This window comes from Episyrphus balteatus, chromosome 3, assembly GCF_945859705.1.
Source record: "Episyrphus balteatus chromosome 3, idEpiBalt1.1, whole genome shotgun sequence".
Classification (NCBI taxonomy): Eukaryota; Metazoa; Arthropoda; class Insecta; order Diptera; family Syrphidae; genus Episyrphus; species Episyrphus balteatus.
In genome coordinates, this window is record NC_079136.1 from 13797003 (window position 1) to 13811968 (window position 14966).

At 32.9% G+C, this 14966-nt stretch overlaps 1 protein-coding gene across 1 annotated transcript; it reads right to left on the bottom strand.

Moving 5' to 3' along the window:
* Positions 1-57: 57 nt before the first annotated feature.
* Positions 58-5082, bottom strand: LOC129913509 (uncharacterized). Its single transcript, XM_055992235.1, has one exon. It carries the CDS (start codon positions 5080-5082, stop codon positions 58-60), a length of 5025 nt encoding a protein of 1674 aa, XP_055848210.1.
* Positions 5083-14966: the final 9884 nt, after the last annotated feature.

A 14966-nucleotide genomic window follows, 5' to 3' on the forward strand; every position in this document is an offset into this window, starting at 1 on the left:
ACACGACATGTAACTACTACAAACAACACATGGACAAAGTATTAGTATAAATTGGTTTCATGTTGTCGTAATAGTTTCGACTTGGTCGATCGGCAAACGACAAATTTTTACAATGGGTCTTTGACAAGTACTAAATCTTGTTCGAACCGTTACAACTCGTACCAATCCATCCTTTCCAGGATGAATCATTTGTATTATCCCTAAAGGCCAAGCAGTCGGTGGAGTGTTTTCATCCTTTATTAGGACAACATCTCCAACCTTAAGGCTTTGTTCGTTGGTTAGCCATTTAGGGCGTTGTTGGAGACGGTTTAAATATTCCGTTGACCATCTTTTCCAAAAATGTTGATTCATTTGTTGGACATGTTTCCATCTTTGGTTGAACGAAGAGTTTGATGCTGTTAGGTCAGGTTCAGGGATTGCATTTAAAGCCTGACCGATGAGGAAGTGACCTGGGGTTAGAACCGCCAGATCATCAATATCATTTCTCAATGCACATAAGGGTCTTGAGTTTAGACATGCTTCAATTTGAGCAAGCAATGTCGCGAGTTCTTCAAATGTGCAAACCGTTGTGCCTAGCACACGACGTAAATGATATTTGATGGATTTTACACCTGCTTCCCATAATCCTCCGTGATGTGGAGCGGCAGGTGGGTTGAAATGCCAGTTAATGTTTAAGGTTGACAAATAATTTGCTATGTTTGGAGCTGCTTCCTTGATGGCTTGTTCTAGATCGCGATCCAATTTCACCTTTCCACCTTTAAAGTTCGTTCCGCAATCTGAATATATGTCCGAGCATAATCCTCGTCGAGACACGAACCTTTTTAAAGCTGCTATGAAAGCCATTGAGGTCAAATCTGATACGACCTCTATATGTATAGCTTTGGTTGCCATGCATACGAAGATACAAAAATATCCTTTGTAATGTTTTGCGTTTCTGTGAGTGGACATTTTAAGTTGTATGGGTCCAGCGTAATCAATACCCACATGTGTAAAGGGTCTTGTGAGGTTAACTCTAGGTGCCGGCAAAGCTCCCATTAGTTGTTGCGTTGTTGCTGCTCGATGTTTTGCACATATAACGCATTTATGAATTTCCCGTGTTACGACTCGTTTTCCATCGAGGATCCAAAAATTATTGCGAAGAGTGTTAAGAACCAATGAAGTGCCTCCATGCAATGTTTCCTTATGGGCCTTATCAATAATCAAGTTACAGACGTGATGATCTCGTGGTAAAATGATGGGGTGTTTCATATCATATGGAACATCTGCGTTTTCCAGTCTACCTCTAACTCGGATCAAACCATTTCCATCTAAGAATGGGCTAAGCGTTATAAGCTGACTTTTCTTGGATAGAGGTTTTTCTGCCTTGAATATATCTAACTCAGATTTAAAGGCTGAGATTTGTACCATTTTTAAGATCAGCGTGCTTGATTCATTCAATTCCTTAACGGATAACGGACTTGTTCGTTTATTTTCACGGTCGCGACAATTTTCGACGAATCGCAATACCGTAGCTATTACTCTGACAAGTTTAGTGTATGATGAATACTTTGGCAACCAGTCGCTTGAATACGTTGAAAGTAATGTGTTTATAGATGGTGCCTTGGCTTCTAAGGTTGTTCCTTCGAGTTGAATTGGATTTCTTGGCCATTGGGTTTGATTTTGGCTAAGCCATTCAGGTCCATGCCACCATAGATCACAATCAAGGATTTGCCTAGTTGTTATTCCCCGCGAAGCTAAATCAGCTGGATTATCCTTTGTGGGAACATGATGCCAATATTCAGTAGGTGTCACATCTTGAATTTCTGCAACTCTGTTTGCAACGTAAGTTTTCCATTTCGATGGATGCTCTCGAATCCATTGTAAAACAATAGTAGCATCCGTCCATAGAAATACAGGAAAGGTTTCAAGTTGCATGTCTTGAATCGTAGCTTTTATAAGTTTGGCTAGCAACAATGCGCCGTTTAATTCCAAACGAGGTAAAGTTATTGGTTTTACTGGAGCAACCTTGGATTTTGCAGTTAATAAATTTACCTTGATGTTTCCATTTTCATCTTGGGTTCGAATATATAGAACTGCGGCATATGCTTTAATAGAAGCATCACAAAATCCGTGAATTTGGTTTGTTTGGTTGGTTTTCGATATACCAATCCATCGCGGAATCTTTAGTTTATTCAGATTTTTTAAATCCTCTTTAAAATCGTACCATTGTTGTGTGATATCTTGAGAAACCTTGCTATCCCAAGAGTAACCGCCGATCCAAAGGGTTTGAATAAGTATTTTGGCTGTTATGATGATAGGCGAGATCCATCCAACTGGATCGTACAATGATGCTATTTCCGAGAGTATGATACGTTTGGTTTTGGCCTGCGTATCTGATAAACCTTGAACATTAAAAGTGAAGTAGTCTTCTGCAGGATACCATCGAATTCCCAGAGTTTTTACAGATTCCGTTTCTTGTAGTTCGAGTGAACCTTGTAGCTCCTTATCTTCTGTTGGTAAGTGTGATATGACTTCTACTCGGTTACTTGCCCACCTTCGGAGTTTAAATCCACTCTTACTAAGCATATCTCGTAACTGCCTTTGTAATTCCAGGCATTCATCGATGGTTTCTGCTCCACTCAGTAAATCATCAACGTAAAATTCTGATGATGTTGCCTTCACTGCTAATGGATATGTTTCTTGTTCATCTAGTGCTGCTTGTTGTACTGTGCGAACGGATAAAAATTGTGCAGGGGACACGCCAAAGGTGACGGTCTTAAGTTGATAATCTTTAAGCATTTTTGTTTCTGGATCTCTCCATAGGATGCGCTGAAACGTGCGATGTTCTGGGTGCATCCAAATCATTCGATACATTTTTTCAACGTCTGCTGTGATCACTACCTTATGTTTTCTCCAATTGAGAACAGTAGAGAATAACTTCGGTTGTATGGTTGGACCGATCAATAATTGCTCGTTCAGTGATTTACCATTTGTAGTTTTAGCAGATGCGTCGAAAACTACCCGTAGTTTGGTAGTGGTGCTTTGTTTAAAAACCGCATGATGTGGTATGTAATAATGTGGTTCATTTGGTTTGGGTGGTTCACATTCTTCCATGTGACCCATGGTTATATATTCATCCAAACAGGCTTCATACTCGCGTTTAAGTTGTGCGTTCTTGGATAGTTTCCTTTGTAAATATTCATAACGCCTCAGCGCGAGTTCCCTTGAGGAACCTAGACTTGGTCCATTTGGATCTGTGAATGGTAATTTTACCATATATTGATTATTTGGCAGCCGTTCATAGTTGGCTTTATATAACTCCTCACATTTTTGATCTTCTGGAGTTTGTGTGTTGAAGGTTTGCACTTCTTCCATCTCCCAGAATTTCTGAAGTAGAAATCCGAGTTCGTTGATGGGGTTTGTAGTTGCGATGAATGTCTTTACTGAAACGTTAGGTGAGATAAAATTATTTCCTAATATTATCCATCCAAATATAGTGTTGATGGCGACTACGGATCTACCTGGAGCGTAGCGTATGCCTTCGCGAATAATATGGCCATATACATCAGCTCCAAGTAAAATGTCGACTGGATTAGGTTTCCAGAATGTTGGATCCGCTAGTTCAAGATTTTTGAAATGTTTTAAGACTTGACTTGATGTTTCTTTAGCTGGCAGTAGGTCAGTGATAGTTTCTAATACGAACATTTTCACTTCTACCGCCGTATGGTTGTTTTTAGTAGATTTAAGTCTTAACTGCACCCTTTGTTTGGAACATGCAGTTTGGTTTTTGCTTAGACCGTGAATTTGTATTGATGTGGGTGTTCCACGTATTTGCATCCTCTGACAGGCTTTTTCTGTGATGAATGAGGTTTGCGATCCTGTATCTATCAGGCATCGCAATATTGTTGAACGACCATTGCGGTCACATGCTGTTGCCAACGCCGTTGGCAATAGAGCATTACAATTTTCCATTGACAGGAAAGTGTTTGTCCTTTCAGCATCATTACTGTTAACCCTTTCAGTATTTGAATCCTTTGATGAAGACTCATCGAAATGAAGTGTAGTGTGATGTGATTGATGACATTGTTTGCATTTAAACTTATTTCGACACTTTGCGTGCGAATGTTTGTTTGAAAAACAGTTAAGGCATCTATTCGATGCTTTAATTATTTTTTTGCGTGTAGGTACATCCATATTTAAATAAGTTTTACAGGTCCCAACGTAATGTTTTTCATTGCAGGCGGGGCAATGAGAATTAACGACGGTGTGATAGGTTTGAATGTTTTCCCTTTTTATGTTGGCGGTACTTGGTTTTGCACCAATGGTATTACCGATGGATTCCAATACTCGAATCCTTTTGTTTAAAAATGCTAAAAATGTTGAGTATTTTGGAAGTTCTTGGTTATCTCCCAATTCCTCTTCCCAGAGGCGCAATGTCATAAATGGTAATTTTTGAACTATTAAAAATATTAACAATGCATCCCATTGACTGGTGTCTATTTTCAACGCCTTGAGCTGCTGTAAGCACTCTTCGGTTGTATCGACTAACATTTTTAGGCTCTTTCCCGATTCAGCAGTAATTTTGATTTGGTTGACTAGGGTCTTGAGGTGAAAATTTGCTAAAGTTCTAGTATTTTCATATCGCTTTTTTAATTTACTCCAAGCCGGTTCATAATCTTGATTAGTGATGGGAGTATGTTTTAATAATTTTTCCGCATCACCACTTAGACATCCCTTTAAATAATGGAGTTTTTGTACCGGTTGCAGCTGGTTGTTATCATGAATTAATGATGTGAATAAATCGGAAAATGATCTCCATGAATTATAATCACCATCGAATTTTGGCAATGTAATTTTTGGCAATTGAGTATATTTGAACTGAGGTTCTGCTAAAACCGTTGAATTTGGGTTGGTATCTGTAGCTGTTCTATTGATACCATCTTCAAGCTCGCCCATATACTCATCGTATTTGACTTCGATTTCATCGAATTGTTGCTTTTTTATATAGGCATTCTCACACTCAGCCTTTGATATGATGATGGCTTCATTTATTTGTCGATCTTGTTTAACGAATTCATGCCAAAACTCACGCATATCGATCATTTTTTGTTTGTAAAAACCAGCCGTTCGTTTTTCCAATCTGGTTTTTTTGCCATTTTCGATTGTTTTTTCAATCTTCGTTTTCAAAACGAGTTGGTTGACTAATAGCTTGTCAAGATCATTCATGATTGAATGGATATAAATGCGATTAATTTGTGACCCGGTCGTGTAATTGATTTTTTTTTGCTGTGATTAGCACAGAAAAAAAAACAAAGTGAACAAAAAAAAAATAATAAAAAAAAGAAGAATATTCGGTTTTAATAAACTAACAAATTATTAATATTTATCACCGTTCCTGGATGGAACCACCAATGTTTTTTGACCAACGTTGATACTTACGACTGTACGTATTCGACGTAGGTTCAAAAATTCATAAAAATAAGAAGTCGGAAGCAGTGATAATTTTATTAATAAATGTAAGTTTTATTATCCGTTTAATTTCTTAACAATTATTGGATAATGCTTAATTAATTAAATTTAATATAAATAACTATTTTCGAAAGATTTGTGCTTGACGTATATTGTCATCGAACACTTTCCAATCGAATTTTTAATTATAAATACTACTTTATGTTAATTAATTACTAACGATCACAATTAAAAAAGGGTTTTTCGAGATTATATTCGAACGACGTATATTGTCATCGATCGATTTCAACTTCGAATTCCACCTTTTCTTTACTATTTAGTATTAAATGTTAATGTTAAAAAATTATATCAAATTATATTTGTTTTACGTATATATTCGTAAAACAATTTCAATTTGATTTACAACTTACAATTTTTGATAGATCCTTCTCGCTTGGAATGTCGGGAAAAAGTGAGTTTCTCCAGAAAATTGTCGCCCTTTTATATTCTAATTCGAGCTTTGGTGCTGCCATTCAAATTTGTAGAAATTTGTTGAAAATAATGAACCTTGGCAGCATTTTTCTTCCAGCTACTTAGCTTTCATATGATTGTTTGTTGTTGTCGGTATATATGTTTGTCTCTTTTTCACTTATTGGATCTATTAGGAATTATAAAATATTAAATTATTAATAAATTATTAACATTTTTTATAATTCATTACAAAATTATTGTTCCCCAACTAAATATTTGTATTGTGAATAAGTTTTTTAATCTCGGTTTATAAAGTTGTATCGTCAAAACAACTTTGTTTATTCGCGCATGTTTACAAGTGACGTTTAACTTTATTTGTTTATTTTATTCGTGAAATATTTGTGTTTTGTTTAATTTTTTATTGTAAAAATATTAAAAGATTGTTAAATTAGTTAAATTTAATGTGTATTTGTTCGGGGACATAAATTTATAAGTGAAATTTTAGTAAAAATAATATGTGTACTTTGTAGGTTATGTTTTGATAAACCTTTTTGTTGTAAATTTGTTTATTTAATTGTTTATATACAATTAAACATTTTCGTTTAGTCATTGAAGTGATTATATTTGTTTATTTTAATTGTTTATGTATATTTAATACAAAAAAATAAACTTGTGACGTTGTGTGTTTTAATATAAGGGTTGCAAATTGCAACTTCAATGTAAATTGTTAATTTTGTGATTTATGTGTTGTTTTTTGTTTGTAATTTAGTGCTAATAGTTTACAAATATGAAACTAAAGCAATTTAATCTAATTTTTCTTTCATTTGCAGGTTCCAACTCCCTTATTAGGCAATTGGATTTTGCTGGTGCTCCAATGGACATAAATTTGCAATTTTTTTTATTTACATTGCATTTATAAAATAGGGTAAATTGATGATATTTTACCTTTGCAACATATAATAAAATTTTTTTTTCTTTTTCAGGATTGAAGCTGAATATTAAGAATTTTTATTAATTTTAAGTTTAGAATTAAGTTAGATTAAGAATTTAAAATGTGATATGTAATATGTGATCTTAAAAAAAAATGAAAAACAAGATTTTTAATAAATTATTTAATCTTTTAATTCAGTGTTTAGTAAATTCATTTCTTTTATAAAATTATACAATATGTTTTAATTTGTATTTAAATTCATTTTAATGTGTGGTTGAACACTTGCAATAAATATTTATTTATTAATTTTAAATGCATTGTTTTAATTGATATTTTTAGAACCCTGCTTTTTACTAGGGTCAAAAATGGTCCCTATGTTGAGAATCTGGCTTCTTAATACGTGGTTGTTTCGTTTTTTCATGCAGAAAGCGTAGTGTTCAAAACTAGATTTTTACTCAAATAAATAATTATAAAACCACAATCGAAGACTCAGAGGGGGAAGAAATAAGTGAACATCGAAATTTATTTAATCAAAAATCGTCACTTTTCCAGCAATTTATCGGTATCATTGTCTCAAAACGTGTCTACATAAACAGTTTAGGGCTATACGAGGCCCCGAACTACCGGTTATTTAGTCTGTCTAGACAGAGAAAAATAGACCACATAAATTAGAACAAAAACAATAAGATTTCTCTATGGTTTTCATCCAAGAAGGAAACCTTATTAAAACAATCGGGTTTTCCTTATTGTTTTAAAATCTGCAAAAAAATAAAAAAAACGATGACCAGGCTGGGAATCGAACTGGAGACTTCAAATCATTAGTCGCCCACCTTACCACCTGAACCAACCTGCCATGAAAATATTGATCGCGATTTTTGTTCTAGTGCTAAGTTGCAAAAAAAATCAACTATTCAGTCAAATTTTAATAAGATTTTCTCTATAAAAATAATAAGAAATCTCCTTAAAAAAACCTTATTAATCGTTGATTTTAATAAGATTTCCTTATGAAATGTATGGACGGTAAAACAATATGGCAATCTGTTAGTTTTTAGCGGGTCATATTTTTCTCTGTGTATACGTTTTCTTATTGCCCTTTAATTTAGAACAAACTAAAGAATTTAAAATTTAAAAAAATTATCCAACATTTAAAAATTGTAGGGAATGCCAAAAAAGTAAGTGGAAGTCCGTCTGTCTGTCTGTCTCTCAGTCTGTCAGTCTGTCTGTCTGTAAACGAAGCTACAGCCTAAACGGATAGACCGTTTAGTAAAATTGAAATATCTCGAAAACGGCTCCAACGATTTTGTTTAAAAAATTCAAATGTTAGTTTTAAGCTAAGGTCTATTTTTTAATGAAAAAAAATTTGTTTGAAAATCATTATTAACGGTACCTGCCATAGAATCGTTTTTTTTCAAATCCGATTATCTCCAAAACTGCTTATTCGATTTCAACGAAACTTTTTGTGAAGAAGCATTTATATAATTTAAATATAAACCAAAAAAAAATAATTTTTGGATTTAAAAAAAAATTTTGAAAAATTTAACTCTAAGAGCAAGTTCGTGCGACCCAGTCGTGCATTTTATTTTAATTTAAAAGAAGGACCTTTTACGAATTCTAAGCCTCATAAGTTTTTTGACTAACAAATCACTTCAGGAACCCATGGTTTTCGAATTCTTCAGTGGTGGTAAATGGGCTAGAGGCTAACATTTTATGTGAATACCAATCGCATGCAAATTTATAAAGTAATTTTTTTACACTATACTTTAAACAAATATGTACAGGCTTAAACCAAATTAAAAACAATGTATGACCTATGACCTTTCATTTTCATTAAATACCTCAACTCAAATAACTTACAAAATTACGATCGGTTGTAAACATTTAAGGTGATTTATGATGTTCTGTTTTTTCCAATAGCTTCATATTTTTGAAGTCTATCTAAACTAGTATAAAATTGAATAAAAGGTGTAAATAGTTATTATTAAAAGAATTTATGTATCAATTGTTTTGAAAATACTTATTAAGAAAAACGCTTCATAAATTAAAATTTTAAATCTATTAAAACACTTGCAAAAGTGAGCATAGTGTAAAGTGCATAAAATATAATTATTTTAACACGAGCTTAAGTATCACTATGGCAATATGACGCTAAAATTTAAATAATTTTCATTTAAATAAAAAAAAAAAAAACAGTCTTGGCAATTTGTGCAGAATTTATTAATATATTAGAATATGAGCTGGTGTTACACCTATGTATTTTATTATTGTGTAAAATATGATTGAAAAGCACGTAGATGCAGTTATTTAAATATTTAACTTAATTCAAGTAGCACGTGAATGCTGTTTGGTTGAGTTTTCTGAACACACATAATCTTGTTGTCATAATATTTCTTTATTTTACTTGCTCTTTATTGATTTTTCGACTAGCTTAATAATATTGAGCTTATGCCAAGTTTTTTAATTTACTAGATTTTTTTATTAAAATGCAATTATAAATAACATTGAGTTGTATCTTTGTTTGGGCTTAAGGCCATATAGAGTTGTTTAAAGAAAATACTACATTATGTAGGTTAACTATGTACTAGTCGCGTGAATCAAATGATGTGTGTTCGTTTGTAGAAGTAGGAAATAGCTGTTCAACAAGGAACAAGAATATTATTTCATTCTTTTAATTAAACACTTAAGAAAAAAGGAATATATTTAATGTCTATTTATCAGCAATATTTACTCACTTTCGTAATGGCGCTCTTTGGGATAACATATCCAATAATGTTTCTACAAAACTAAAACTGTACTTCGAAATTTCATTACTAAAATAAAACTAGTCAAATAATAAACTTTTATAAACCTACACCCCTAAGTCATATTTTTCTCTGTGTATACGTTTTCTTATTGCCCTTTAATTTAGAACAAACTAAAGAATTTAAAATTTAAAAAAATTATCCAACATTTAAAAATTGTAGGGAATGCCAAAAAAGTAAGTGGAAGTCCGTCTGTCTGTCTGTCTCTCAGTCTGTCAGTCTGTCAGTCTGTCTGTCTGTAAACGAAGCTACAGCCTAAACGGATAGACCGTTTAGTAAAATTGAAATATCTCGAAAACGGCTCCAACGATTTTGTTTAAAAAATTCAAATGTTAGTTTTAAGCTAAGGTCTATTTTTTAATGAAAAAAAATTTGTTTGAAAATCATTATTAACGGTACCTGCCATAGAATCGTTTTTTTCAAATCCGATTATCTCCAAAACTGCTTATTCGATTTCAACGAAACTTTTTGTGAAGAAGCATTTATATAATTTAAATATAAACCAAAAAAAAATAATTTTTGGATTTAAAAAAAAATTTTGAAAAATTTAACTCTAAGAGCAAGTTCGTGCGACCCAGTCGTGCATTTTATTTTAATTTAAAAGAAGGACCTTTTACGAATTCTAAGCCTCATAAGTTTTTTGACTAACAAATCACTTCAGGAACCCATGGTTTTCGAATTCTTCAGTGGTGGTAAATGGGCTAGAGGCTAACATTTTATGTGAATACCAATCGCATGCAAATTTATAAAGTAATTTTTTTACACTATACTTTAAACAAATATGTACAGGCTTAAACCAAATTAAAAACAATGTATGACCTATGACCTTTCATTTTCATTAAATACCTCAACTCAAATAACTTACAAAATTACGAAAGAAAATCAAAAAATCGCGGTAAAATTTCAATATTGAACAATATCAGATTTAGTTCACATAACTTATTATTAATCACTATGAGAATATATTAGGTGGCCATAATTTAGATTTACATTTTAATGAAGTATTCATGAGAAATTTTAAAAGGTGTTTCAATAATACATAGCACTGTGTTACAAAATAAAAATCATGCTAATTACTTTGGAAGTTACCTAGCATAGGTTGTAGGTATTACTGAGTACATCATATTTCGTCACTTTAAATTGTTCACAGAGCCTCAAAATTTCAAGTTATGGCAAAAAAACCGTTTTTCAATGTTTTCACATTTCGACGATTTTTTAATTAGTCATTTTCAGATTTTTTACACTTCTAAACAAAGGAGTACTTGTTCTTTTTGCTCAAGAACGATTTTATGGACTGAATCTCAAATTACAACATTTTTTCCCCTTTTTTTAGAATTCGGAGATTGTTCTAAGCTACATTTTGTATTTTTTTATAAACAATTTTATTGTTCTATCTATGCTGAATCAAACAAGTTTTTATTCATCAAAATCAATTAGAAATTGTTGAAGGTATGATTTTTTTTACTAGAGAAAGAAATTTCAATTCAAAAAGCGTTCAAAACGCGGCTACAACGCATCATAAGTGAGTCCAAGACGGGTCCAAAAGGCGTCTAAAACTCGTCCGAAACGCGTCAAAAACGCGTGAAAAACGCATTAAAAATGCGTCCAAAATGGGTCTAAAAAGCGTGCTAAACGCGTCCAAAACGCGTCCTAAACTCCCCAACTAACAATTTTTCTTCCATTAGGTTAGGATCTTTAATTTCTCGCAGTTATTATCTCTAAAGGTCTTGTATATAGTTTGTGAATCGAAAATTAAAACTTTCGAGGCTAAACTTTCGTTAAACTCTTAATAGAAACCTAGTGCAAGTGGAATTTAAAAATTTGTACAAGCAATAATGTAAACATTTCGTTTAAATTTCAATAAGGCCACATGAAATTCCATTGTAGAAGCACAAGAAATAAAAGCCATTAAATTACTTCCTTTAAATGGCTTTGCCAATGAAATTGTATTAGAACCGCTTAAAAAATCCTTATGAATGCTATGTATTTTTTTTAATCCAGTCCGAAAATTATCAGATTCAAAATGACTTAGGTAGGTATTTAAGTATGGTTGAACTACAAATTATACAATTGCCTTAAATGCATTTTTTTTTATAATTTTTATAACCGAAACTATCTCAATAATATATGAGCCGTTAAACATATTTATAAAAAAAAAAAAAAACATTACGTTAAATTTCAAATAAACCGTAGTTAAACAGTTTTGCCTTTTTAAACAAATATTCCACAAAATAGATGTGTTATAGTTACAACATTTTAATATTTGATCGAAATAAATTGTTGAAATGTTGTCTTCGATTGAAAATAATACAAAATATTAATTTATATCACTTTCAAATATAACGACTTATATTTTGTATCTCTGTATAAGAGAAAAAGAAATTCAATTTCAGAAGCCCTTTAATCACAAGCAAAACATTGAAAAAAGCATTTAGTTTTATGAGTTTGCTTAAGCGAAGTTAGGTTCGCTAATTTTATTTGTAGAAGCCCTGTGAAAGTGAGCACAAGCTAAATTTTGTAAACTGTCAGACAAACACATGAGAATAAGAAATATTTGGATAAGCGCGATTATGGTGACCATTTTTGGTTTTCTTATTCATTGTTATAAATAAATAAATGAAAAAGTGAACCTTTTTATATCGGTAATTTTTTTAAAATAGTGATATTAAATATGATTTATTTACCAATTTGGAGTATATAAGTGGAGAAGAAAGGAAAACAAGATTTTAATCTTCTCTACTTATTCGAATATAAAATGGACATTTTAGATTTTTAATCTAAGGTCAAAACAAAGAAAAATGCTGTTTGACGGCATCCGGGTGATGGCAACCAATATAATATTATTAAGTTTTACTAAATATTTTTTTACAAGACATTAAAAAAATAAAATGCACGACTGGGTCACACGAACTTGCTCTTAGAGTTGAAGTTGCTTAAATTTTTAAGACTTTTTATATAGAAATTTGGGAAATGTAGGTACATAAGAACAAAAAAAAAAAAACAAAAAAAAATAAAATTCATTTTTCAAAAAAATAAAACAATATCTGAAATTAAATCGCCCCACAAAACAAGTATGCAGTTTTATTTGATATATTAAGGTGCATTTTTAGAAAAAAAATTTTCAAAATCGTTAGAGCCGTTTTTTAAAAAAACTAATTTTTTATAAATAATTTTTTGAAAAAAAAGTTTAAAAATAAAACTGGTATGCCATTTTGTAGAAATAACTAATCAACATCTAAAAACAAAATTTCAAAAAAATTCAATGTCCCGTTTTCGAAAATTTGATTTTTCAAAAAAAAATTTTCAAAATTTTTTTAAAAATCCAAAAATTATTTTTTTCAAAATTTTATTTTTGGCTTATATTTAAATGCTTATATAAATGCTTTTGTATAAAAAATTTCGTTGAAATACAATAAGTAGTTTTGTAGAAAATCCGATTTGAAAAAAGCGGTCCTATGGCAGGTACCGTTAATAACGATTTTCAAAAAAAAAATTTTTCTTCAAAAGATAGACATTGTTTAAAAACTAACATTTGAATTTTTTTAACAAAATCGTTCGAGCCGTTTTCGTGAAATTAAACTTTTCCGAAATTTTTGTATGACAGGTACCGTTATTTTTGGTCCGAAAAAATTAATTCCAAAAACCCCTCTGGAGAGTCTCCAAAAACTACTACATAGCAGGTTTGGAGTCAATCGGTCCATCCATTTAGGCTCTAGTTCCTTATACAGACAGACAGACAGACTGACAGACAGACGGACAGACGGACTTCCGGGACCCACTTTTTTGGCATTGTCTATCATCGTAATGTCATGGAAAAATGTTATCTCAACTTTTTTTTTGTACGAATGCATAACTTGATATATAGTACCCATATCGCAAGTAAAAATAACCAAAAGTAATACCTTTGAAAAAAAAACCACAAATGGTCACCATATTCTTTAAGATAGTGCAACTCATCAGGAAATTAAATCGAAGCCCTTAGGAAGCTCTGGTTTCAACTAGTTCAAATTTGAAACTCGTTTAGTATATACCTAGGTAGCTCGATGGGTACGGTACCGGACTATCAATCAGGACGTACGAGGTTCAAATCCCGCAAAATGCGTCAGTAAGTAAAGAAGTTTTTTTCTCAATATAATTGTGTTTGGACATTTAATTTCAGAAGAAAACTTTGACTGGATGGGAAAACAAACAAGAAAATGAAAAAAAAAATATAAAAAATTAAAATGAAAAAAAAATATTTTTTTCTTTATTCTATTTGGAATATACCTCGTTTAGACTTTCACAAGCCTTCGACAAGTCTGCTCAGAGCTTCTAAATAAAATTAAAAGCCTGTAGCAGTAATACAGATTTTCAAATCTTGAATGTTGTTTGTTTCTGTAAGGCATTAAACACATGTTTTGAGTCTCTCCAACCAACTTGCATATGACTCTTCTAAAGCCTATCAAGCTTCTCGGGTGGGCCAAAAGGGCTTCTCTATGGTCGTATACAAGCAATATTTCTAAAATCGAAACAGCTTCGTTAGAAGTTGGGTCGTCCACAACGCGTCCAAAATGCGTCCTAAACGCGTCCGCAATGGGTCTAAAACGCGTCCTAAACGCGTCCGAAACGCATGCAAAACGCGTTCAAAACGCGTCCAAAAAGCTTCCGAAGCGCGTGCAAAACGCGTCCAAAATGCGTTCAAATCGCTTCCAAAGCGCGTGCAAAACGAATCCAAAACGCGTCCAACACGCGTCCAAAACGCGCCCGAAACGCGTCCGAAACGCGTCCAAAACGCTTCCAAGCTCGTCCAAAACGCGTCCAAAACGGGTCCAAAACGCGTGCAAAATGGGTCCAAAACGCGTGCAAAACGCGTTCGAAGCGCGTCCGAAGACCGTCCGAAACGCGTCCAAAACGCATCCAAAACGCTTCCAAAACGCGTTCTAAACGCGTCCTAAACGCGTCCTAAACGCGTCCTAAACGCGTCCTAAACGCTTCCGAAACTCGTAGGAAACGCGTGCAAAACGCTTCCAAAACACTTACAAAACGCGTCTGAAACGCGTCCAAAACGCCTGCGTAACGAGTCCGAATCGCGTACTAAACGCTTCCGAAACGCTTCCGAAACGCGTCCAAAACGCGTCCTAAACGCTTCCGAAACGCGTGCAAAACGCTTCAAAAACGCGTGCAAAACGCGTCCAAAACGCTTTCAAAACGCGTTCGAAACGCGTCCAATACGCCTCCAAAATATGTCCATAACGCGTCCGAAACGCGTCCAAAATGCGTCCGAAACGCGTCCTAAACCCTTCCGAAACGCGTCTGAAACGCGTGCAAAACGCTTCAAAAACGCGTGTAAAACGCGTCCA

Excerpts from the sequence above, each read along its gene's own strand:
- LOC129913509 (XM_055992235.1), bottom strand. The coding sequence starts at position 5,082 with ATGATCGATATGCGTGAGTTTTGGCATGAATTCGTTAAACAAGATCGA.